We start from the raw sequence: 24,370 nt of genomic DNA on the forward strand, positions 1-24,370 counted from the left end.
TTAAGAGGGTGATTTAATATTACTTTCCTGTTATGTTTTCTGTCATCTGTGATTAGTTACGAGCTAAAAACGTGACAGGGAGACAGTTAGTGAAGGTAAAATAAAGGGTTTGGAAACATTGCAATCGTGGCTCCAAATGGGAACTATAAGGAAGAAAAGTGTGGATCAGGAGCATCCATCTTCCACCCAAGTAGCTCTGGTTCTTGAACAAACTCAGAATTCAGGATTCAACAACAGTCAACAATAAAATTCTTCCTATTAGGAATAAACTTTCCTCCTGTGCCAATCTTCTGTAGCTGAATAATGCTCGGCCTGCTGTATTTTAATGTCTGTTACACTGGTGGTACCTGGAGAGCTGAATATATTCGGAGATGGTATGTGGTGTAAAAGAGAATCACTGGTTATGATCTATCTATCTATCTATCTATCTATCTATCTATCTATCTATCTATCTATCTATCTATCTATCTATCTATCTATCTATCTATCTATCTATATATATATATATCTCTATCTATAGGAGTTTTCAAGACATCTGTATGATGCAATATTTCATTGGACCGGTGTAGTTACAATCCCTTGTATAGTTTGTTTTGTTTAGCACTAGCTGTAGTTACAATCCCTTGTATAGTTTGTTTTGTTTAGCACTAGCTGGATATAAGTGCAACCCTGACACTAATTATGAGGCTGTAACGACAGATGTAGGAATAAAACATCTGTTGTGGAAAATAATGAATCAAGATGTCCATTTTTAGGTGTTAGGACGTGTTGGGATTATGCTAAACTTTTCCTTATGCAAAGAAGTGAACGTGTCTATCAAATTCTGAATAGCGGTAATTGTTGTTGTTGTTTGTGAATGTGTGTGTGGGTGGGTGGTTGAGCGTGTGTCTTGCAAATCGAGGGAGAGATTTCCATTGGGATGGTTCAGCTGATGCTTCTTTATTGGTCCCTGTGGCCAAAGCCAATAAACACCAAAGTGAAGGGACAACAGCTGGGGAACAATGATAGCATATTGATGTTTGTGCGAGCGTGTGCATATACCTGTGTGTGTGTGTGTGTGTGTGTGTGTGTACGTTAATGTGCATGGACAAGATGTCTATCAGCACATTTACTGTCTAGGTGTTTGTGTATACAGTACGCAGTGTTTGAATGTCTGTGTGTGTGTGTGCATAGATATTCACACTTCAGCTCTTGTGTGAGAGTGTGTGTTTTGTGTTTGCGGCCATTATCTTGGGTGCTGATGATTTATGATCTGTGTTATGACTTCCACAAGGGACTAATAAAACTACAGAATGGCCCTTTATTGCCTTTCTTCTTTGTTTAGTCCAACGTTTCATCCATCACTCCGTGTTTCTTCTCTTCTCTCGTCTCTCTCTCTCTCTCTTTCTTTCTGTCTATCTGCTGGTCTCTCGCCCATCTTGATCTCAGTTTCTCTCTGCATCTCTCTCTAATTCGCTCTGGCTCTTTTCTCTAATAACACAGTTATTGATCACCTGTCCGCCGCACATCAGTGGAATCACCATTATTGCGTATTGTTGTTTGTTACAGTGGTGTAGCTTTTGCTGTATTGCCTGGCGCTTTCCACAGGACAAAGCGAGACAGTGAGATTGATGCGGGGCTGTCTAAACCTCGACTCAGACTCATTTTGTGTTATCCTGTTGGCTCAACCGGCCTAAGAATAGCCGAAGGTCTCCATGAAACTGGAATCTACGGTTTCAGTCGCAGGAAATCATCATATAAACTACAATCTAAACTGCAGAGATGTGAAATAAATGCTTCACAACACAACAAATTCTCAGGAGGATGCTCCTTTCAGTCAGTGTGGGTAAAAAAAAAGCTAATTATGAAACGCAGCTTCAGTCGGAGTGACAACAAGGATATAGCGGCTTTCATCGCATAACTCACCTTGATTTGCCACCTGTGAGGAGGAGTGATGAAAGCCCTACAACGGTGATAACTGATGAGACCTTGAGCTGATAAATGATAAGCCCTTATGCTGATACAGCGACAATGCGCCTTTATCATCCTCACAGCAGAAATCAAGATATCCAACACGGATGAAAATTAGACCCTAAACATGGTGCACTGTTGATGACTGGGGTGTTCTGTTGATATGAGTGTATTTCCTCGCTGTTAGGAAAGAAAAGTTGGATTTCTGATCACCACCATTAGCACAATGTGATCGTCAACAGAGAGAGTGTCACGATACTTACATGTACATGGGCTGTAGTTGGAGGTGGGAGGTCTTCTGAGGCCCCTGGTAACCATACGAGTCGAACCCTCCTATAAAATCAACTGCACAAAAACAACACCAATTAGAGGAAAGTGATTGCCTTTGTGCTTATCAGCTGGGAACCTCCCACCACAGATGATTCATTGCATTAGGCCGCCCACACCTACAGAGATCTCAACGAGACAATTTGTACCAGAACCACCACCTCAGTCGCTGCTGCTCTTACAGCTCATCAAGGTTGCTTTTAGTGAAAAGTTGGACTCAACTGTATGAAAATCCTGTGATGCAAATTGGATTCTATTTCAGGAGGAAGACTAAGACTTATGCAGCAATATATTTATGCCTTGAGAATACTCTTAACTCCTAAATTATCTAGTATAGCTCCACATATTCAAGGGCTGAGAAGCTGCCAGCAGGTGGTTGCTTCCCTCAGACAGAGGCAGAGAGCCTAGACTTTTGAAGAGAGGAATTTTTTTGCTTTGATGTTGTAGAGCTCATAAAAGGGTACTTCCTTGCCTTGATCAGCAACATACTTTCTTCTTTATTCAGTATGATTTTATAACATCAAGTACAATGTGGAATTTAGCTTGTCACTGCGGAGATGAAAGTATACCTTAAACCTGTGATAAACAGGGATGTAAGTCCAAACATCATGTGGAAGCCAGCATCAAACGTTTTCATTCCCGACAAATCCACCGATTTCTTTGATTTGTTTGTGTATGAATATCAAGAAAATCCAATAAATGACACAATGAATGAAAATGCATAGAGCTGTTACCTATTAATATCTTTACTGGATATAATGCTGTCGCTCCTTTTAAAGAAACAGTTTGACGTTTTGTGAGATAGAGTCATATACTGTAGTTCCAGCTGTGAGTCCCACATGTCTAGCTTATCTTAGCATGAAGACTAGAAACGGATGCAAACAGCTAAAATCCGTCGGGCACAGATGCAACGTGTTCTGGGTTTATCAAAATAAAATACCCTGTACAAACGTTCAATCGTTAAAAAGAGTCCAAAGGGAAATCAGTTAACTTCATACCTATTTACTTATGGTAGAAACACATAAACCAGGGAAAAAAAGACAAAATCTGAGCAAGTTAACAACGTTTGGAGGGCAAAACTCTTCACTTCTGAGTTGCTTGAAACTGCTCGGAGAATGGACCAAAACAGTGTTGTGGCTGCGACGTTACAGAGACGTGCCTGGTGGGGTCTTGGTTTAACATAAAAGATTTCCCTACAAGCACATCTAAAGCTCACTATTTAACATTCTCAAGTTTGAAATACAAATGACAATGAGTGGTTTTACAGGGGTTTACTTAATTTAAGTATTTATTGGCTTTCAGCACATAACTCACCCTAAAGCCTCAAATTTGTAGTTTTTACATTCCAGGTGTTAGTAGTTGGATTTTTCAACTTTGAACAGAGCCAGGATTTTTCGTCTTCTTGCTAAGCTAGGCCAACTAGCTGTTGACTCTGTGTCGCTGACCTAATTAATTACTAATTAACTGAATTAGAGTGGTGTCTTCTCATCTAACTCTTGGCATGAAGGTAAACATTTCCCCCCAAAATGAAGCCCTCTTTTAACAAAATGCATAACTACCTTTAATAGATTTCAAAATCATCACTAGACTGATGAATGATTTGGAGTTCAGGTTTATGGGTCAAGGTATCTGTCCTCACTTGCCTTTCTTGTTCTTTTAAGCCTGTTGAAATCGTGTAAGATTCATTATGAATCACCACGTCTTCGCTGTGAGATTTCACACGTCTCCTTTAATCCTCTTAATGCATTCATGTGAAATTTAGATTCCACCACACCACGGGACAACAGATGATCTTCTTCGTCTATCAGCAGTTTTCCTGAACCGCTGCAGTACGGTGATATTTTAGAATCATTTGCCTCATTATGACTGTTCGGCACAGACAATGCAGAGCCATTGCCTGTGCTTGATGTGCTCCTTCTTTGTCTGGATCCTTTTGTGAAGGAACGGACTGGTGTGAACGGTAAGGGTTTCCTGCTGATTCATGCTGCAGTCAAATAGTCTCAGCTGAGTTTCTGCCATGCTCGACCCTTTGAACACAAGAGAAAATGGAGCCTCTAACCTTGTCAGTGTGCTGCCTATCAAGCTGGAGTGGCCCAATTTAAAAATTCAGATATGTTATTCATAAGGTCCAGGTTTGTCCAATGTAGGAACATGAGCGATTCGAAAGATTTAAAATGATTGTGGTAATTATTTTCCATTCATTAATGTTCACTATTAGCAGAAGTGTCCTAAACACTTCCACTTACACAACGACTGATCATACAAAGACTGCAGTAGTCGTCTGTGTGCATGTTGTTCATGTTTTTGAAAATAATCTGTCTGACACATTCGAATATGTGACACCGATAAAACTGAAAATGATGATTAACCTCCTCATACAGACACACGTCCTATATGCACGTTTAAACACATGCACACATGCTCACTCACACATGCACAGAATAATTATCAGAGTAATTAGCTTTCTCAGCAACTCAAAATCTTCATAGGTCCTTAATGAGTATTAGCTTCTTCACCCAAGGCACATCTCCCAACAAAGCTCCCTGATTATTGTTTGGTCGCCCAGACTGCATCATCACGCTTTCAGGAGTTAAGGCTCTGCAACATGAAGATTACAATGAATCCCAAAATTATTATGCAGAAAATGATCTTTTTGTCACATGAAAATGATGCATGCGACACCGCATACGTATTCATTATGCCTTTAATAGTGGCCTGAAACCTCAATTTGAATTCTGATTACTTCTGATAACATTTGTCCCTTGAGAAGACGTGGTTCGTGGCTTATAATATTAGCACTCATTTTTTTTGTGGTTTGAATTTAATCTCGATGTTTTCTCCCCCTCGTTTTCTTCCACAGTCCAAAAACATGAAATTTATGTGAACTGGAAGTGAGTGTGAGTCTTAATGTGTTTGTGTACATGTGTTGACTGGTGGCCTTGCTCCAATGCATGCTAAGCTCCAGCTCCTAAACAGAATAAACAGCTTGCAGAATGGATATAGATGGATGGCAGTGTGTAGGATTTAGTGCCACCTAGCAGTGAAGTTGCAGTTGTTTGTCTGCTCGGGGCTACTGTAGAACTATGGCGGTTCAACATGGCGGACTCCATGGAAGAGGACCCGCTCTGTAGATATAACAGCCTAATTTAAGGCAACAAAAGCACAATGATTCTTTTTTTCAGGTGATTATACACTAATGGAAACATATGTATGAATATTATATTAATTTCCTGCCAATAGAGCCTCTGATATCTTACACACCGGACCTTTACAGCTCCTGAACATGTGGTTTCAAATTATTTCTTTATGACATCAAGTATTTATTTTGTTTACGTTGAGTTTGTTTCATCAGGACTGGGAGGGTTTGATCAGATTCAAATGTTGCTAAATTCTGATTGGTGGTTGGGAATATAGCACACTGTGAAATCATCTTTTCCAAACTGGACCCACACAGTGAGAAAAATACCTAAATCTTTCATGTGAAATAACCAAAACTGTTCTGTTTTTGTGTTTGTTTGGGACTCCATCAGTCATAGAAATAAGCTGATTGAGAAACTGTGTTTTCATGGCCTTTAAAAAAAGAAAATTGATTGTGTTAAAGCTTATAATTTTGCTTCTGCCCAAAGATTTTAGTTGCTACAGTGAAGATAATAATGATTTAACAAGTACATGTTGTACACAGCAGTTAGCTCTAGCTTTATCTCATCTAATATTGTTATTTATTTCCAACAAGCTCTCTCTCAGGGTGCAAAACAAGCAGGAATATGCAGCATTGAGAGCCAAGGGCCAAAACACAACAGTTAAGCAAAGGCCAAATAATAACTGTTCGACATTAATTATTTAGACATAGACCAAGTGGCATTTTAGGGTTCCTGATGCCACAAAGCTTATTACACAATGCAGTATTAAAAAATCCAATTTCAAAATAACCCCTGAAACTCAACTACACACCATAAAAGTCAGATAAATGTTGAGTGTTGCGTCACTCTTAACTTTTACTTTTAACAATCGAGCGATTTAATATTTATCTGTGACCTCATTGAGCACAGACAAGATTATTTCTCAATCCCCAATCTGCCTTGGGCAGGAGGGAAAGCAGGTTTACTTGTCTACTCTCAGCCCCTCAAACTATTTCCACTAATCTAGCCCGCATTTATTACCCATCAATATTTATGTGTTAGCAAACGGCATCCTCGATTCAGTGTTGAATAAGACATGCTTAGGTATTGATCTTTCTGCAGAATGACTTTAATGGAATAACTAAACTGATGGCCTCAGGTAAATGGGCTCATCTAAGTTAATGCTCACTGACACGCAGTGCATTCAAAATACAACAATTGCCGAATTACCATGTTGATTTGCCTCATTTTCCCCATCTGGTACTGCTTCAACACTTCATAATAATAATAATGCTTACTAAATGGTATTCAATGTCGCCTTTTACTGTACAAGCTGCACACTTTCCAATCAACATGGTTGTATTAATGAACTGATGTATTGATAAAAGACTGAATAAAGAGATGACATGAATGGATGGGGTGAACATCTTTTGTTCTTCTTTCCTGACAGTTGCTTGGTGATGGTGGTTGAAAGTGGTGGGAACATGAATGAAAGACAACTTTGATCCCGCATGAATCTATCTAGTTTTGCTCATCCTTCACCCACTCTCCCTCGTTCATTTCTCTCTCGTGTTGGCGTAAATGAATGAGTTGCTAGCTGTGAAAGCTGGAGGCTACAAGTTTCACTTTGAGTTCTGTCTAAGGTTGGTGAAGGCACCAAGATGGCTTCATTCAAGCCATACCTGCTTCGGGGGTGAAGAGAATGAAGAAGAGGACGAGTCAAGGAAGTGAGATGGAGAGAAAACAGAGGCACAGATTGAATTCACTTCACTTAGGGCACTTTTACACCGGAGCTGTTTGGTCTGCTTTAGACAGACCAGAGTTCGTTTCCTCTGATAGTCTGCTTCATTTGGGAAATTGTGAAATCTCATGAACGAACAAACAAACTCACGCAAGTGAACCCTGGTTGCGGTTTGCTTACAGTGCAAAATGCAAATTGACTCTCCGGCGAACCAAAGAGAGGAATTGACCTCGCTCTGTGTCTGCGTAGCCACAGCAGCACGTCTCTCGCTCTCCGCCGTCTTTTTCGGTAGTGCTGCATTCGTCTCATGTACAGAGCAACATGCTGGATAGCTCGCTGCCCCGCCTGCTGCTCATACTGAGCTCATACTGGGCAATTTCTTGTGAAAAACCAATTAGGTTTGGACGCCAAAGTTAAAACAGAAACCCTGCATTCATTTTGTGTTGCTCCATTGTTTGTTTTTGTTGTGAACAAGCCGGCTGGAGGGGATGGATTTCCTGGTCAATCAGTGAGCTGGGTTTTATTCTTGCTCATACTTTTTTTTTCTTCCTGGTCAGTGCTTGAAGTGAACCAAACCAAATGAAGGTGTGAAAGTCTCTCAGACAATCCTGGTGTGAAAGCACCCTTAGAAGCATCCGGCCAGATAAATTTAAAGTTGTGGGAGGATTTAGTGGCATCTAGAAATGAGGTTTCAGATTGCAACCGACTGAATACCCCTCGCCTTACCCTCCCCTTCCAAGGGAGTAGGAGAAACTACTGTGGCAAAAACTTGTGAAACACATTAGCCTCTGTTTAATGGAATGCCTGGCAGCTTAGCGAACAGTGATTGAGAAACTGTGGCAGGGTGAATACAGACATCTATTTTTGTGAGTGGAGTCTGCGGTAAAATCTGTGTGTACGTGCATTTGTGCGTGTGTGTGTGTGTGTGTGACTGTACTTACAGCTATCCTCTTCTTCTGAAATGAGCTTGACCACATAGCAGGCGTAGATAAACCCCATCAACTAGAGACAAAGAGAGAGAGAAGCAGAGACAGAGGAAGGATTATTATTTATAGATAGATAGATAGATAGATAGATAGATAGATAGATAGATAGAGGTAGGGAGATATATATATAGATGGAGGGAGATATATATAGGTAGACAAACAACAGAGGAAACATGGATACTGAACAAATAGTTGGAACAGACAGAGAAAACAGGTGTTGGTGTAAGTGGAGCAGAACAGCGCTGTGGTATTTTGCTCCAAAATAGAGCACTCGAATCAATGGACACACACACACACACACACACACACACACACACACACTGAATGTCAGACATCTTCAATGACAACCACAAGGTTAGCCTAAAGTTTCATGGCTTCAGAGGTGTACTGACATTGTTTTAATACACATCTTCAAAGCTTACAACCATAAAAAGAAAAAGTATTGTCACAAATGTGTCTCCATTATGGCGCTAAGGCTGAACATTAGTGAGATTGTGATCGCTGAAATTGAATTTTCAGCTCCCTCCCTGCTTTGGCATTACGATGTCAAGGTAGATAGTTCCGTATTTGTTGCTATCATCGAAATGTAAAACCTCACCACCGCCTGCCCTGACGGGGCTTTGTTGTAGCTAAACACAGAGGTGTACCTCACATTGTTCTCCCTCACTCTCCACTGGTTTCACCTCCATTTGAAGCCATTCACAAACCTGAGCACAATAACAGCTGCACATTGAACTATCAAAAAAGGGGCTACGGTGCTGTGTTTTTGTGTGCTGTCACTGTTACAAAAAAAGCATTAAACCTGTCTGTGTGTGTGTGTGTGTGCAGATTTGGACAGTGATATAGCAGTCCACACGAGCAGAACACCTTTGCTCTAAGATTTGCTCTCCCATTGGCTGTCTGTTTCCAAGGCGACCTGCAAGAGGCAGCTGATTGGAGAGAAGCTGCAGGGAGGTGTCTTCAATGTAAGGTCGCCTTTTTAGTGACCTTATTACCCCGCAATGATAGAGGAGGAAAGAGAGATAGAGGCGGGTGTGGTAAGGGAGGAAGATGCAGGCAGACAGTGATGGAGGTATATGGAGGTTTTAAACTAACATATTACCCTTAATAAAGATGCCTTATTGTTCAAATAAGGCTTTAAGTGTGAGAAAAATGACATTGACCTGGTTGGTATTCTATTGACTACATGGCACACGCACGTAAACACACAGGGAGCTGCAAATGTGAGCAACTACATTTGAGATTCAGTGTATATCTCAAGGTCTTGACCTCATTTAGTCTAAATAATGTTCAGCTCCCAAAGCACTCCTCTCCTCATACTTCCTCCCTCTCTCGCCATTTTCTTCCTGCTTGTATTTCCTTCCCTTCTTCCCCCCACAATCATTCCTTTTCCCTTTCTTTTTCCCTCCCCACCCCACACCCTGTTAGATGAGGCACAGAAAAATAGTGTTTTGCTCAGTGGGGGATGAATTTATTTAAGGCTGAGCCAAATACTGGAAGTAGACAACGCTGCCAGTATCAGCATGGGGATCAACGGTGATGAGAAAATAAATTTGGATAACATAGGAGACTTTATGTATCAGAGATGCCTTGAAAAATTGCCACTGCTCAAAGACGCCGATAAACTTTACTGGCTACAAAACCTCAGTTGTCACAAGCATTGACAGCCGTTTAGCAGAATACCTTTATTTTGAAAGATTAAGATGACCTCAACCCACCTCCTGTCCAACGCTACTACAGCTAAAGTGATTTATTAGGCGTGTTCACTTAAAGGAGACTTGTAATGTTACAAAGACAAACTGTTTTTTAAAAGGTTTTCAAGAGTTTTGGGGAGTTTTCTGACACATGCAGTGAAAGCTAAACTGGAGCCTGTTCTGTCTTCTGCAGGCTCATTGCCTCCGAAAATGACTTTCTGGGTGCAGTTTTGTTAGTAGCACTGAACAGAGCGCAGAGAACTGTCCTACCCTGCAATTGAGAACATCTGATTAGCTGTGACAGGGTGCGTTTCTCTGCACATCAATATCCTGTTAATATTCTGGATACTCAAGTATTTGGTTTTGGTGTTGCTGCATGTAAACATAATATCCTGTTTACAATAAGTCTGATTATATCTTCTCAAGATGTGAAGAAACCCAAATAAGATAGCGGGGATGCATCAATATTAGCCACGGGCTGTGTGTGTGCCTTATCTTGTTTATTGTTGGAGTTGTGAGTCTGAATATTTTTGGTGCCTGCAGTTATATTTGGACTATCTTGTTAACTGTACCAACATTTCGAGTTTTGCAGGACTAAAAGGTTGTCCAATATATAAATATATGTATAGATATATATATATATATATACACATAAATATATCATGTATATGCATGAAATGGAACAGATGTTGATTTGAGTAAGATTAAGATCAAAAAACAACCATCCACATCTCTTAGCCCACGGCGTTGTATTCAGGAGGAACTGACAGTCTCCTTGAAGGTAACTTTATCTCTTTCTTTTCAAATCTACAATATGTTACGCAGAGTGACTCATACGTTGACGCTCACAGCTGTCAGACGCAGATATTATATTGCCACTGAGTGAAATGAGAAAGCAAATATGGTGAAGAGCTTTTTTTCTGTTTATTTTCTGTAAACGCTTATGTTCATTAGGGTTGTAGTGGGGGCCTATCCCTGCTGTCTTAGCATGATAGACAAGTTGCCAGTTCATCACAGCGCACATAGTGCATATCTTTGGACTCAGATTACAACCAACTGAATACCCCTCACCTCCCCCTCCTGCTCTAAGTGCATAGAAGAAACTACGATGGCCACGATACTTTATTCAGTGCACACACTTTCAACTCTTCCCTTCTCACGGCCATTTCAGGTTCTTTCACTAATTGTTTTTCAGATGACACGACTTTTTCAGCTGCTGGCACACATACATTTTCTATAGAGAGTGTATCCGTTTCTAGTTTCAAACTATTTTTGAGGACCTAATGAATATTTAACCATCATTAATGGTGACTGAACAGAGTTTGTGTGAGATAAAAATTTGATAAATATCTGCTTTTTGTTTTATCTGCTCCCCTGTCCTTCTTTGTTGTTGTTAGACGGACTGAATTAAAGCGAGCTGCTCCCAGGTTTCTCAGACAGTTGCTTCATTTTGTCAGGGGATTAGGGTTAGCTCATTGCCGCAGCAAAACAGAGGGATGTTAGACGTGATGACTGGAAATGGAAATAGGACTACTTCAGCACTGGGCAGGATCCCTTCACCACTTTACCCCATGAAGGCATGTACCTCATTCAGAGCAGGAGCCATTATTATAGGATTTTATGTGCGTAGTGATGCACACTATCCCAGGAGGCAGGATGACCGTCTTTAAACTTAAACTAATTCCCCAGAGTTTCTGTGCTCTCTCGTCCAGCAGGTTCTCACAGATCGTGGCTGCTGCTGTGGTCCTGCACGACATCCACTACACATATTATTACTGTCATTATTGCTACCATATCTTCATTACAGTTTATAGTTAGTTAATGACTTGCTGCTGCTGTGCATCTGTGTCTCTCTATCTCTATCACAGGCTCCACTGCTACTGTAATCATTTTATCATTCATTGTAATTGTACACGTGACATCTATTGCATGTCTGTCCGTCCTGGGAGAGGGATCCCTTCTCTGTGGCTCTTCCTAAATTTTCTTCCACCTTTTTTCCCTGTTAAAAGGGTTTTTTGTGGGCAAGTTTTTCCTCACTCGAACCGAGGGTCTAAGGACAGAGGGTGTACAATGTGTTTTGTGAATTTGGGCTATACAGTTGTCCCTCGCTATATCGCGGTTCACTTTTCGCGGACTCGCTGTTTCGCAGATTTTTTTAGTGTAATTTTGCATGCTTTTTTTTTTTTTACAGCGTACTGTACAGTATGAACACGCATTGTGTTCTGCGTCCTAAATTGGCTAAGGGAGAACCGCACATGTGTTCTGCGTCCTGATTAACTAAGGGAGTACTGTACAAAATGCGCGTAAAAAGGTGTATAAAAGTGTGTGGTTAGGGGTTTTACGGCCTTAAAACATGTATAATAATTGTAAAACTCACTTCGCGGATTTCGTTTATTGCGGGTTATTTTCAGAACGTATCGATAAACGATAAACGAGGGACCACTGTACAAATAAAATTTGATTTGAGTTGTCCCATTTCTTAAACATACTGTGTAGCAGGTACTCGTTGCCATTGTAAACAATGTAGTTAGCTATGCAAGACTGAGTCAGCAAACCTATTGGCATTATCTTAAGACAGATAAGAGTAATGGTATTGGTACTAGACTGTCAAATGTTCTTACTTCTTCACAATAGTCGACTGTAACATTTTCTCTTTCAGAGCTTGAACTGAATGTTCTGAACAAATGCAATGATAATGACTGCAAAGTGGGCTTCCTGCACTGCAGATACACGGTCTAGTTTTTCCTCCATATAATTTTTTTACGACCTTGGTTTAGCCTGTTAGCATGCTAATAATCACTAAATGCAAAGCACAACTGAGGCCGATGAGAATGTCAACAGTTTTGCAGGTAATTAGTCATGAACCAAAATACTGGACAACATTTTGACCTGGTGATGGCTCTACATGCAAAAGGATGGATCGTTTAAGTGAATATAATTCATCCTGAGGGAAACATTGATGCCTGTACCACATTCAATGGCATCATTAGGATACATCATCTGGGGAGTGTCTGTACTAGAGGTTGACTGATAGTGTTTTTTTAAAGGCTGATATGAGAAAGATCGTTTGGAGCATAAAAGACTAGATAGACAATTAATAGGCTGATTAAATCCACAGTTCAACTAAGATTGAATGAGTTTTTATCTCAACAAAAGACTCATCTATGGGATTTAAGGAAAAACTTTGAGACTCAATACTACAACTGTTGGCCTATGAAAATAAACCCAACTCTGACAGACAAGCTTAGTGATTTTCTGTCAACTCTGTTACCTCCTGTAGTCGCCACTGATGACTCCAGGGAATGGTGGTTTGATGCTGGGTCAATGGAATAATGAATTTAGAGAGAGTTGAAGAATAATCTGACTCTCTAGAACAGGTGAACTATAAGTACTAGGGTACTATTAGTAAAATACTTTTTGGCTTGTTGCCATGGGTTGGCAAGCTAACTGGCGATCCTTCTCAGGAGAGGGTTAGTAGATTTTGTGGTTTAAAATGTGGAATATATATATTGTCTGAGCCGCCTGCTCAGCCACTATCTGTATGAATTTCTACCTAACGATGGTTTATAAACCAATGAACTGACCAAATGAACTATCCAATAATTGTTGGGATATTTCAGTCTGGACAAAAGAGGTGGAACGACCAGCCACAGGCAGATATTGCAATTCATAGAGCCACACAACAATGGCAACAAATGAGATTCTAATACACAATGGCTATTTGGACTTGTACCTGTAACAGAAAAATACATTACTACCAATCATGACAGTGCAAAATAAAATGTATATATGGTCTTTTTTAACCAGAGTTGTGAGGTAGCACACAGTATCAGGCTGTTGTGGCTTCACTGGATATATTACAGTGAATGCTTTGTCTTTAGTGCCCAAAATGATAAAGAATCCCATAAAAGAGTAAGGCTGCATTTGCCATGTGGCAAAGAAATGCCATTAAACTAACAAATGATAACTGAACCATCATTCTCTGCTACAATAATCAAGTCCCAAATGCTCCCTAAGCAGAGATGACGATAACACCTGGAAGTTTTGAAAGGAGCTCAGGGAGAAATTAGTTGAATGTCAAACAGCTGTTTGATAAGGAAAGGAAAACCTCCAGTAACTGTTCTGCATAGCCTGAGACCAAAAATCACATGAAGCATCATGGGAGGAGACCTTTTAGAAAAGCAAGGACAGATGCCACGGGGAAGGCAGTTATAGGTCAGTCACCCAGTGACGCAGTTTGTCCTCCACCAAGGAGGAAAGTGAGGTTGCATTTTACCAAAACAATCGCAGTGGAAAGAGCTGACGCCACTGCATCATCTCCCTGAAGGTTTAGAAAAACTGAATCAGCTCACAGGTTGATGTATGACCAACATTTCCGAAGATCATGATGATATTTAGATGCATAATTAATTCTTTCCCATTTCCCGCGTCTTTACACCCACCAACCTTCACACTGTTGATGAGGAATCTTAATTGTCTGCCTGTGTGATAATCTCGTTTGTGTTGGATGTATTACTCTATCATGAAAACGTATTAATCTCAAATGAGGGAATCCATTACAGATGCTACATTCTGCAGATAGATTGTGCTGTGATGAAGGTGTCACATTCATTGAATTAAATCTGTTTATGTGCTCAAGATGCTTGCCTAAACTCACACAAATGTTTCGCTCCATTTTCTTCCACCACGTAGTCTGTAAATTATTTGTGATGAAAACATTTTGTCTGCCAGTAAAAGCTGAGTTGAAAAATTGCAGTAATACCACAGTGAATAATTACATCTAATCACTTTTATCCAAATTTGTTTGTGCGTTTGGTACTTGTTTAAAACTGCACACAACTTAGAGCAAGAAGAAATGAATCACAAATTAAGTAAATCCAGTTTCGACCTCGTTCACCCTCGAAACATTTGAAGTTTTAAATGCAACAGTTTTGGAGCTGCTGTTTACCTTCCCTCGTTGTAAGCTTTTTAAATTGATTCAAGAAGTTTTTACCTGTTGTAATTTGAAAAAACAAATAAAAAATGGGAGCTTTAACTTATTCAGCAAATATGGGATTAGTGCTATAGAGCACAGCACTTGCCTTGGCTGACTGACATTCAATTCTCATGCATTGTTCTTTCTCTTTTCTTTCTCTTGCCTCATCTTTGAATAAAAACGGCTATGAAAACAAATCTGGTCCCGGTGCTGCTTTGCATGAATACAATTTAACCCGAAAATGACATCACTTTCTTTGGTCAACAACGACAATGTCACATTCAATTCTGTCAATAAAAAAATGAAAATAAAAACAACAGTTATGCTAATGCTTGTTATGTATGAATGCTAATGACTCAATTTCTCTCCCCAATGATGAACAAAGAAACCTCAAGACTGTTTAGGTTATGTTTTCCTATAACCTGAATACTGTTACACATATGTGCCAACTGCAAACTGCAGTTCCTCAAACAGCCACTTGAGGCTAGCTACAGAACAAGTCAATCAATCAATTTTAATAACTACATGAGACAAAACACTGTGTGTTTCAATTGTGATGTCCCCATCATGGTCATGGTCATGGTCATGGTCCCCAGATGATGGAATGACTGCTAAACATGTATGCGTGTTAGCATGTCGGTATTTGCATTCAGGTTAAAACGCAGTCAGTACAGAGAGTACAGCCTCACAGAGCTGCAGCATGGCTGTAGACTCTTGGTCTTGTCTCTTCGGTGACCTAATAACGGGGTCCTGCGTTGGCAGTGTTGTTTGTTTGTTGTCTGTTTGTATCACGCATATCTTTGGCGAACACAAGATTATCTGCAACTGAAAAGCTTACTCTGAAAGGCTGCGGGGGTGAGCAAAGGGTCATCACTGTCTTAAAGGTTTATAATGTCTGTTGGTCATAAGCCATTTTGACAGAGCAGTCTCAACAGTTTGGATTTTACGCCAGGAACATGTCAAGTATATGAGCCAATTTGGAGCAAAACATGTTTGACAGGGGGGTTTGATATTGTTCAGTATGAAGTGTGGAGTGGATGTAATTTGTGCACATTCTCTCAGTATAGTATTGCAGTGAGGCTAACAGGTATAACATGCAAACAAGAAGCATATCAAAAGATCATTTTCATCACATGAACCCTGAACATTTCATAGTCAAGGTTGTTCAGCTGTGTGTCGTGCAAGGCCGTGTGTATGCAGGATGACTTTCCAACAAAAACACAAAACAAATGAAGATGATTTCACTGATTAGTTCCTTGAAGTTATGCTAATCACTGAAATTACCTGCAGACATGCACTCTAGACCACTGACCCAGCAGGAAGCCAGAAAATATAATTTAATCTGTCTGTGTCTATGCAGGTAATAATAAAGCTAAGAAAAAGCTGCGCTCGTAGAAGTCATACAGGTGCATTCCCCCACAGTGCAACAGTCTGGCAGTGATGCCATTAGCTGACATTTCACTGAGCACTCTCTGGGTCTCCTTGGAGAAGCCCCAAGCACCAAAATATAAAGAAACCCCTTTGTGTTTTGGAGTTTGTAAAAACCAATTAGCAACTGAACATAAAATCCATATGAAATATATGAATGCCTGAAAAAGGTGGGCATGAAAAATGCAATTTTCTTATGAGATAACTTTATTATCTCCTGTACAAATGTAAATTAATTCTACAATTTGGTGTGAGGTGATACCTGAACTTCTACAACAGATGAACTTGTAACTGTAACACGCCCAGCTGACCATCTAGCCAAAACATCCTCTGTTGAAGAAGATTTTTATATCCTTTTAATCAAAAAGTGCCTTTATTTCTGGAAAACATCAGCCTCACCCATCACAAATGCCAGTAAATACCAGTAAACATGCAGAAAACCAGTCAGTTTAGAGTCCAATCCAAACCAATCCTAACCCCTCACTTAGTCAGGCACTCGACTGGTTGAACGTATGTTATTACGGACCCTGACAGTGTTTCCACCAATTACAGTGAAGCAGCCAGCCAGTCAGCCAGTGAACCAGTCAGACTGTTGAGTGTGTGCTCATGGAGCATGACAGTGTTTCCACACACCAATTACAGCGAGACAGTGGTACAGCTGTGTGGTGGCTTGGCACTCAGCCACACTATAAGTACCACTATCGATTGACAGAGAGTGTGCATGAGGAGAGCCGGTGAGAGAGAGAGAGACAGTCATGTTAAGTGAGGGAGGAAGATGCAGAATGAAAAAGAAAAAAAAGAAAAGAAAAGTCAGAAACAGTGAAACTCCCAAAGTCTTTCTCTCTTTCTGGTGGTGTAATGACGCATGCAGTCACATTAAAGCGGCGGTTTGTTTACTGCGTCTGTATTCATATGCGTGTGTGTACTCTGAAATAAAAAACACAGAGCTAAAATACAGAGGAGACTAAGATGAAAAGCGACAGGCCTCCCTCATTCCCGCTCTTTATTTCTCCCTCTGCTGTCTCTTTTGATCCTGCTAATTATCACAGTTCGACAGTGCAGGAGAGGAAGAAATACAAAGGGCCAGGGTAAGAGACAGGCAGGGAAACAGAGAGAAGGAAATCGTTTTTGTAGCAATGAAATAAGACAGCGAGAACGTGAGAGAGGTAAACAGAAAACAATGAGGTAGAAGAGAGAGAGAGTCTCTGGAGCAGTTTATGCAGCTCATTTTATCTTAATGTTTGTGGGAAGGTTTTAACGTAATTGAGCTTAGATGCTTTATTTTTCTTTAAAACAGATACTACCACAAAGTTGCACAATTCCCAAACCCATTGCAAAAGACAAGGAAGTTGGCATACATTAAACTTAATGTGCTACTGAGTGTAACTGTTTAGACAATCGATTGAATAATTGGATTCATTTCAAAGCATTGTGTCACACACACACACACACAAAAGCACAAAAAGCACAGAAATCAACTACTGCCTGTTTACACCTCTGAACCTACTGATTAAAATAATATTGAAATAAGTAACACTAAAAGGAATAGTTCAATATTTGGGCAAACTGTAAAATAAGAATATTAATAATAAACTTGATGGTAAACTTGGTTCTGAAGTTCCCGTTTTAGCGTCTTTCAGCTCCTCCTTTAGTTTTACAGATCACAGCTTTAGTGTTTTGGTTCAGTCCTGGTTGCTTTCATCAGTGCTGTTTCAACAAACAGCAGTCAGCTACCTGCCAAGCATCAACCATAAGAATGAAGAATATACCAACTAGTTGGTGAACATTTAGCAGCTGAAGAGCTTGAGAGCTTCTGGAGATCAAAAGAACAGAAGTATGAATACTGGGGCTTACATTTGTTGGGTGTTGGGATGTTATTGTTGCATCATATCTGCTGTTTGCTAACCTACTCACCATAAACTCTTCATAATATGATAATATGTCAGTGTTGTGTTTACAGCTAGTTTTACTGTCACAATTAGCCTGGCTCTATATGAAGTTAAAAAAAAGTCACATGACATGATGTTTGGCGGTTACATGATGACTTTATCATCTTTAGATAGCTAGCTAATTAATGCTAACTCTGTGAGATGACTGAATGACATTTCTTTATAAAGGTGATACAAAAAAACATGCTAGTATGAATATTTTGGATATTAAATATTTATTATTTTACTAGAGCAGCAACCGCCGTGGTTGTAAAGTACCAAAAACTGCAGTTCCTGGAATGTCCACTCGAGGCTGGCTACAGAACACGTCAATCTCCATAAGCCCCCATGTTAAAATGTCCAACTTCACAGCAGAAGTAAGCATGGTACAAAAAGATGTTTTGGTCTCTATAACTAATTTCTCTGTTCATGTTCAAATAGGGCCTGAATCTTTATATAACTCCCCTGTTCAAATTAGCTTAAAGTTAGGCATAATTAACAGCGTGGATGCTTTGAATAATAGATGAGTACCATCATAGGTGGCTTCTTTGAACACCCAGGCATAATTCGGGACCACCTCAGGTCCACAGATGATCAACGTCTTTGCCCATTTTTGGAATATTCATGTTTTATACTGTCTATGCTAGAACCCAGTACACAACACTTATACACATCCAGAGGCCTTGTTGTGCTTTGTCACGGTTACTGATGCTTGGACAGTCATTGTTTTGGTCAAGAGTTTAGCCAACAATCAATTCCACTTTTTAATAATAGCTGTCCATTGCAAAATACGGCTCAGAGTGGCTCAGAGTGGCACTCCTTTGAAATCTAGTATATGTCTCTCAATACTAATTTGCAAACACTCTTCATCTCTGCTCCTCTGCAACCATTATTGAGGAAAAAAGTGTTAAAAAGAAAGCAAATAAAAAGATTTTGCAAAATACAAATATGAAGACAAATATCAGTTTCGAGCTGCTACATATTTACAATAACACCCATTGTGAGCGACAGGTCACTCTCGTTATTTAAAAGGCTGTTTAAAGCCCAAGCTGAGATGTGACAGTGTGTAAACGGCATGCAGGTACTCAAGTTTGAAATTGCAGTGCATAATAGAAAGTACCTATTTAGCTCAAGTACTTACAGCCAGGAGTATCTGCAGTGAGGAGTGAGCCACCTCTATGAACTGAAAATCCATCAGACAGCCAGATATAGATATATATCGGTGGTCCTCGGGTGCCCAGGAGGGAGGAGGAGTGATGGGTGTCACCCTGCACCCCGGGCCGTTCTCCATCCACCAGGAGCGATGCATGGACAGGTTGAACGTCAGGACAAGGTCAGAGTCCTGGCAAGAAAGAATCAGAGAGAGACACAGACAGAGAGAGAGTTGAATTACATCCTCAGACATGAGGCAGATCACCAGGCTGAATGTCAGGGCTGGTTTTAACCAAGTTTTAATTAAAACTTAACTGTTTGTCATATTGAGGTCTGGAAGATAGAGAGAGAGAGGAGAGGAGAGGGTTTGGCTCAAGCTAAAAATAGATCTGAGATTTATAATTCCAATGATCTGGTATCACTCAGATCTGAATCAAACACAGGCAGGGTTATGGTAAGGGCACAAAGAGAGAGAGAGAGAGAGAAGAATGATGTGAGGAGGTCAGAGAGAGAAAGTAAAAAAGTTAGAGATTGAGAGAAGCTTTGATTTTTGAGTTTCTTCATGTGCCAAAAGATCTTTTTTTTCCGTGTAGAAGCGGCTTTGTGTTGGAGAGTGTCATTGGAGGGTCAGTGTTGCTGTTTCACTTTCAGTCAACACTGTTCTGATTTGCTCTCCTCATTTATTTCTCCTTAAGCAGGACAATCCCTACACCGTGGGTGCCATTAAAAATTGGGAGGCAGATTAAAGTGAATGTAGCATCATTACTGAGGGAGTTTGTAGCCACACTTGCAACTTGGCTCCACAAATAGCAAGGGCGGTCAGTATCACTTTGATCCAGACTGAAATATCTCGACAGATACTCGATGGATTACCGTGAAGTTTTGTAAAGACATTGAAAGTCCCCAGGGAATGAATCCAACTGACTTTGGTGACCTCCTGATGTTTGTTCTACTTAGTTTTGTGGTGAACTGCCATGAAATTGATACAGGCATCAGTGGTGCCTAGTGTATAAATTGTAAGGACTTTAATGATCCTGCAACTAGCGCCACCAGCAGGTAAAAGTTCTTAAGCCCTCATGTTAAATGTCTGAACATCAGATTGGATGGATGGATTGGCAAAATGCTGAACCAGAAGGGTGTAAGTGACATTTGACCAGATTTACTTTGTCTTGACTTTGTGTATTAAATTCAATCTTTAATATCAAAAATCCAGCACATGGTTGACAATATACTTAATGAACAATATCCATCCTTCATTGAAACCTTGTAGTTAACCGAACACGTCATTTTAGCCTCAAATAGTTCATTGTGTTCAGTGCTCTTAGCTCTTTTGTTTTATGATTAATAACTCTGGATTCGTTGAATGCTAAATGGACTGTACTCATGAAGCACCTTTCTAGTCTTCCAACCACTCAAGGCGCTCTTACACTACATATCTCATTCAGCCATTCATTCATACTCTGATTGCCTGCCATGCAAGGTGCCAACTGCTCACCTAATTTTGGGAGCTAACCATTTATAAACGTTCACACACCGATGGTGCAGCTTTCAGGAGCAATTTGAGGTTCAGTATCTTGCTCAAGGACACTTCGACATGCAGACTGGAGGAGCCAGGGATTGAACCACGGATCGTCTAATTAGTGGACGACCAGGCCACACAATTTGGAGGACAGAGCTATAATTTCATATATATATAACTCATTTTTGACCAAAATATCACCACTCACTTCACCCCTATGATCCCCAGAGGATGAACATAAATTTCTTTTAGCCCCCAACTTTAGTCATGATTGATTTTTCTTAATGACCAAGTATCTGTCAAACTAATCATATTCCCATCAAATGATATCATGCTAACATGCTAACTTAAGATGGGGGCATGGTAAACATTAACAGCTACAATTACATGTTAGCAATGCCAACAGCATGCTAACATTACCATTTCGCTTAAAGCACTGATGTGTCAAAGCAAAGCCTCTAGACTCTTCGTCTTATTGCTCAACAGATATGGAAACATTTTCTTCTCTTTATTTGTTCAGCTTGTTCAAAACAGCATGAGTAGTTGGCACTGGCAGATATAACGTAGAATTACAGCCAGAAGCTGCAAAGCATAACACAGCCGAAAACAAGTAATTGAATAAATGCTTTCTGACCCCTCGTTGTTTCAGTTTCACATCAGAGCAGCACATAGCAACAGCCCGTTGCAGTATAGGGTATCTGCTCTGGCTCCTCTCCAATCCTTTTAATTCTAAAAGCCTGAAAGACGCGCAATAAATCAGTTATGATAGTCGTCTTGGTTTAAATAATGCACATATTAACAACTCCACTTAGCAAGGGGAGACATATATCATTCCACAGACAGCCACGCAAACCACACAAATACACACATTACTCACACGCATTAGTTCAATGAAAAGCCTTAATGTTCTTTAAAAGCAAGCTGGATGCAAAAATGACTTTTACCACAGTTTTCCCTGTGGTGATAGAGCTTTTTATTAAGACCAAAAACATGTCTAAGAATGAATTGATTTCCTCGTATTCGTCTGTCAATATGGTCCTAGAACATGAGCTGTGTTATTAAACCATAAAATCTGAAGGTTTTCACCGTTTATCAGCAACAATATGATGGAATGAAGGGGTGAATAGTTGCGGTAGTCTGTAGGAAAACTCACATTTTAAACATCTTTATTATTATTATTATTCAGGTGATGAACACAAATGGCAGTTCTTTAAATAGACCCAAAGGAATTCAGTTCTTATACATCAACACCTGAGCAAACACTGTCTGATCTACACTGTATACTCACCACTTATCCTCTCTCCACATCCACGCTCGACTCCATCACCTCTCTCCACATTGTTCTCTCTCTTTCCTACTTAATTTTTTCCCTCTCTATTAATTTATACTGTAGCCTTCCTTTCCTCTCACTCCTCTGACTCCTTTTCTCCCCCTCCTTTCTTCTTCCTTAGCCTCTCTCTATTTCTGTGTAATGAATAAATGCCTCATTAGCGTGGAGCTCTGATTAATGCCATCTCCCCTTGTTGTGCTCCTCTTTTTAATGAGTAAAATCTCACTAAATTTCTCACTTGCTTCCTCTCTGACATCACTTTCCTTACTGTCCTTACTGTCACCGCCTCGCTACAAATCTTCTTTATTCTCTCTTTTATATTTCTTTTCTTTCTTGCTGTTGTTTCTGGTTTACTGCTCTCCCTTGCTTTCTCCCTCTCTCTGTTGAATGAGGTTGGGAGGGGGAGCAATAATTATTTCAGCACTGTCTCTATCAGTGCTTTTCTAATGAGCCTCTCGAACAAACATAAACACAAAAGTAATTATCAGTGAAAAGCTGAATTTGGCAAAATGTCATCAAGGTAAAAGAGGGCGCACTGTTACTAATTCTGCATTCTTCTCTTCACTTTGTGAAGGCAGTGAAAAAAGGGACACGACGAATGTGTCCACGCTCGACCAAGCTGTTATTCTGGCAAAGTTACTCGTGCTATCTACTTGTGGAATATGGGAGCAAAATAAACTGCAGCTCCATCCACACATCCACATCCAATTTAAGAAAAGAAAACAGCATTAACTAATAGAGAGAACAATAGTAAAAGTCAGTGTAACCACTTTGCCGTTCAAACATTGCAGTTTATATTCAATATGTCTACTTTAAAGGAGCCATTTGACATTTTGGAGATACATTTATTCGTTTTCTTGCTGAGATTTAGATGAGAAGATCAATACCACTGAAGCTGTAGCCAGGAGACAGAAAAAAGGGGAAACAGCTAGCCCGGCTCCGTCCAAAGGTTACAAAATCCAACTAAAGCTGACTAATTAACACGATAAATCTTGTTTGCTCAATATGTACATTAGCTATATATGTAAGAGTAATGTGTTGGTTACATTTTCACAAGGGCAGTCACTATCTGTTATTTTCTGTCATCTTTTCTAACTCTTGCATGACAGCAAATAAACACATTTCCCAAAATGTTGGATTGTTGCTTTAAATTTCTTTGTACCTATACTGAAGCTAAATCAACGTGATGTCATGTTCTCTATATGCTAGCAACATCACTACAGAACATACCACTAACAACAAAAAAGTACTTCTGAGTTCTGTTTTTGTTCAGCTGTGTGTGGTGATCCAGCGCCTGCATGACTTCATTGAGGTTACAGGTCTGTAATATAGCTTGGAACCAGACTGGGACTAATAATAAAAAACGGTATTATCTCCTTTCTATTCATCCAGCAGCAGTGAACCGACACAACAAGTCTCTACAACTGGAGATGGGGAAAAAATTAAATATAAAAAAACCCAACAAAATTAAGCCTATTTTTCCAAAGTAGAGCAAAGGTGTTTGGAGATAGCGCTTTTGTAAGAACAAATTACCAAATATGAACAGTTTTTATGTTTGCAACCTGCACAAAGGATTTGGAGGCAAAACTCAAATTATTCCATACTCAGTAGTGGAATACAAAACAATTAAATTGCGGCCATGTACTGGCATTGATGTATTGATTTTATACAGTGGAATGTATTTACCAATGCAGCATTTAACCCACCAGGATAATGAAGCCATAGCTCCAAAATAATCTTGAGATATTAATCTGTCTGGTGATGAATGGGCTGTTTGGCTTGCAACTTCAAGGAACATGTGAGTTCCTTGCTAAGCATAATTTCTGATTGTTAGTCTCTGCACATCTTGTCTCACATATTACCTCCCTGCATCTGTCGTCTGTCTCACCTCTTTCTCATGTAACCCCCCAAACCAATTTTTTCTGTCTCTCTCACTCTCTCTCTCTCTCTCTCTCTCTCACACACACACACACACACACACACACACACACACACACACACACACACACACACACACACAGTCTATAATTTCCAGTGTGCTAGTTGAGGATCATGCACTCATGCTCTCAGGTCTTTGTCTCTGACTGTGGGCTAGTGCCGCTTCAATGAACCACATCTGTTTTTCCTTTGCCTTTCCTCTTCACCTCTTCCTCTTCTTCACCCTGCTCTCTCTCTCTCTCTCTCTCTCTCTCTCTCTCTCTCTCTGTCTCTCTCTCTGTCT

The 24,370-nt window shown here is 40.0% G+C and overlaps 2 protein-coding genes across 3 annotated transcripts in view; one reads left to right on the forward strand and one right to left on the reverse strand.

The window, feature by feature from the left end:
* The window catches only part of trdn (triadin), a 112,877-nt gene that overhangs the window by 5,901 nt on the left and 82,606 nt on the right, over positions 1-24,370 (forward strand). The window lies entirely within an intron of this gene.
* Positions 1-24,370, reverse strand: part of nkain2 (sodium/potassium transporting ATPase interacting 2) — a 79,907-nt gene that overhangs the window by 3,768 nt on the left and 51,769 nt on the right. Inside the window, exons 4-7 of one of the 2 annotated variants that reach the window (XM_027283948.1) lie at positions 19,290-19,490; positions 8,079-8,139; positions 2,214-2,295; positions 615-2,130 (exon numbers count right to left, since the gene is read on the reverse strand). In XM_027283948.1, coding sequence (XP_027139749.1) covers positions 2,040-2,130; positions 2,214-2,295; positions 8,079-8,139; positions 19,290-19,490 — 435 coding nt within the window. In that variant the 3' untranslated portion in view covers positions 615-2,039. Of the gene's footprint in view, positions 1-614; positions 2,131-2,213; positions 2,296-8,078; positions 8,140-19,289; positions 19,491-24,370 lie in introns of those variants that run through there. The other variant, XM_010739313.3, reaches the window with a different exon arrangement.

The sequence above is a fragment of the Larimichthys crocea genome, chromosome XI (genome assembly GCF_000972845.2).
Source record: "Larimichthys crocea isolate SSNF chromosome XI, L_crocea_2.0, whole genome shotgun sequence".
Classification (NCBI taxonomy): domain Eukaryota; kingdom Metazoa; phylum Chordata; class Actinopteri; family Sciaenidae; genus Larimichthys; species Larimichthys crocea.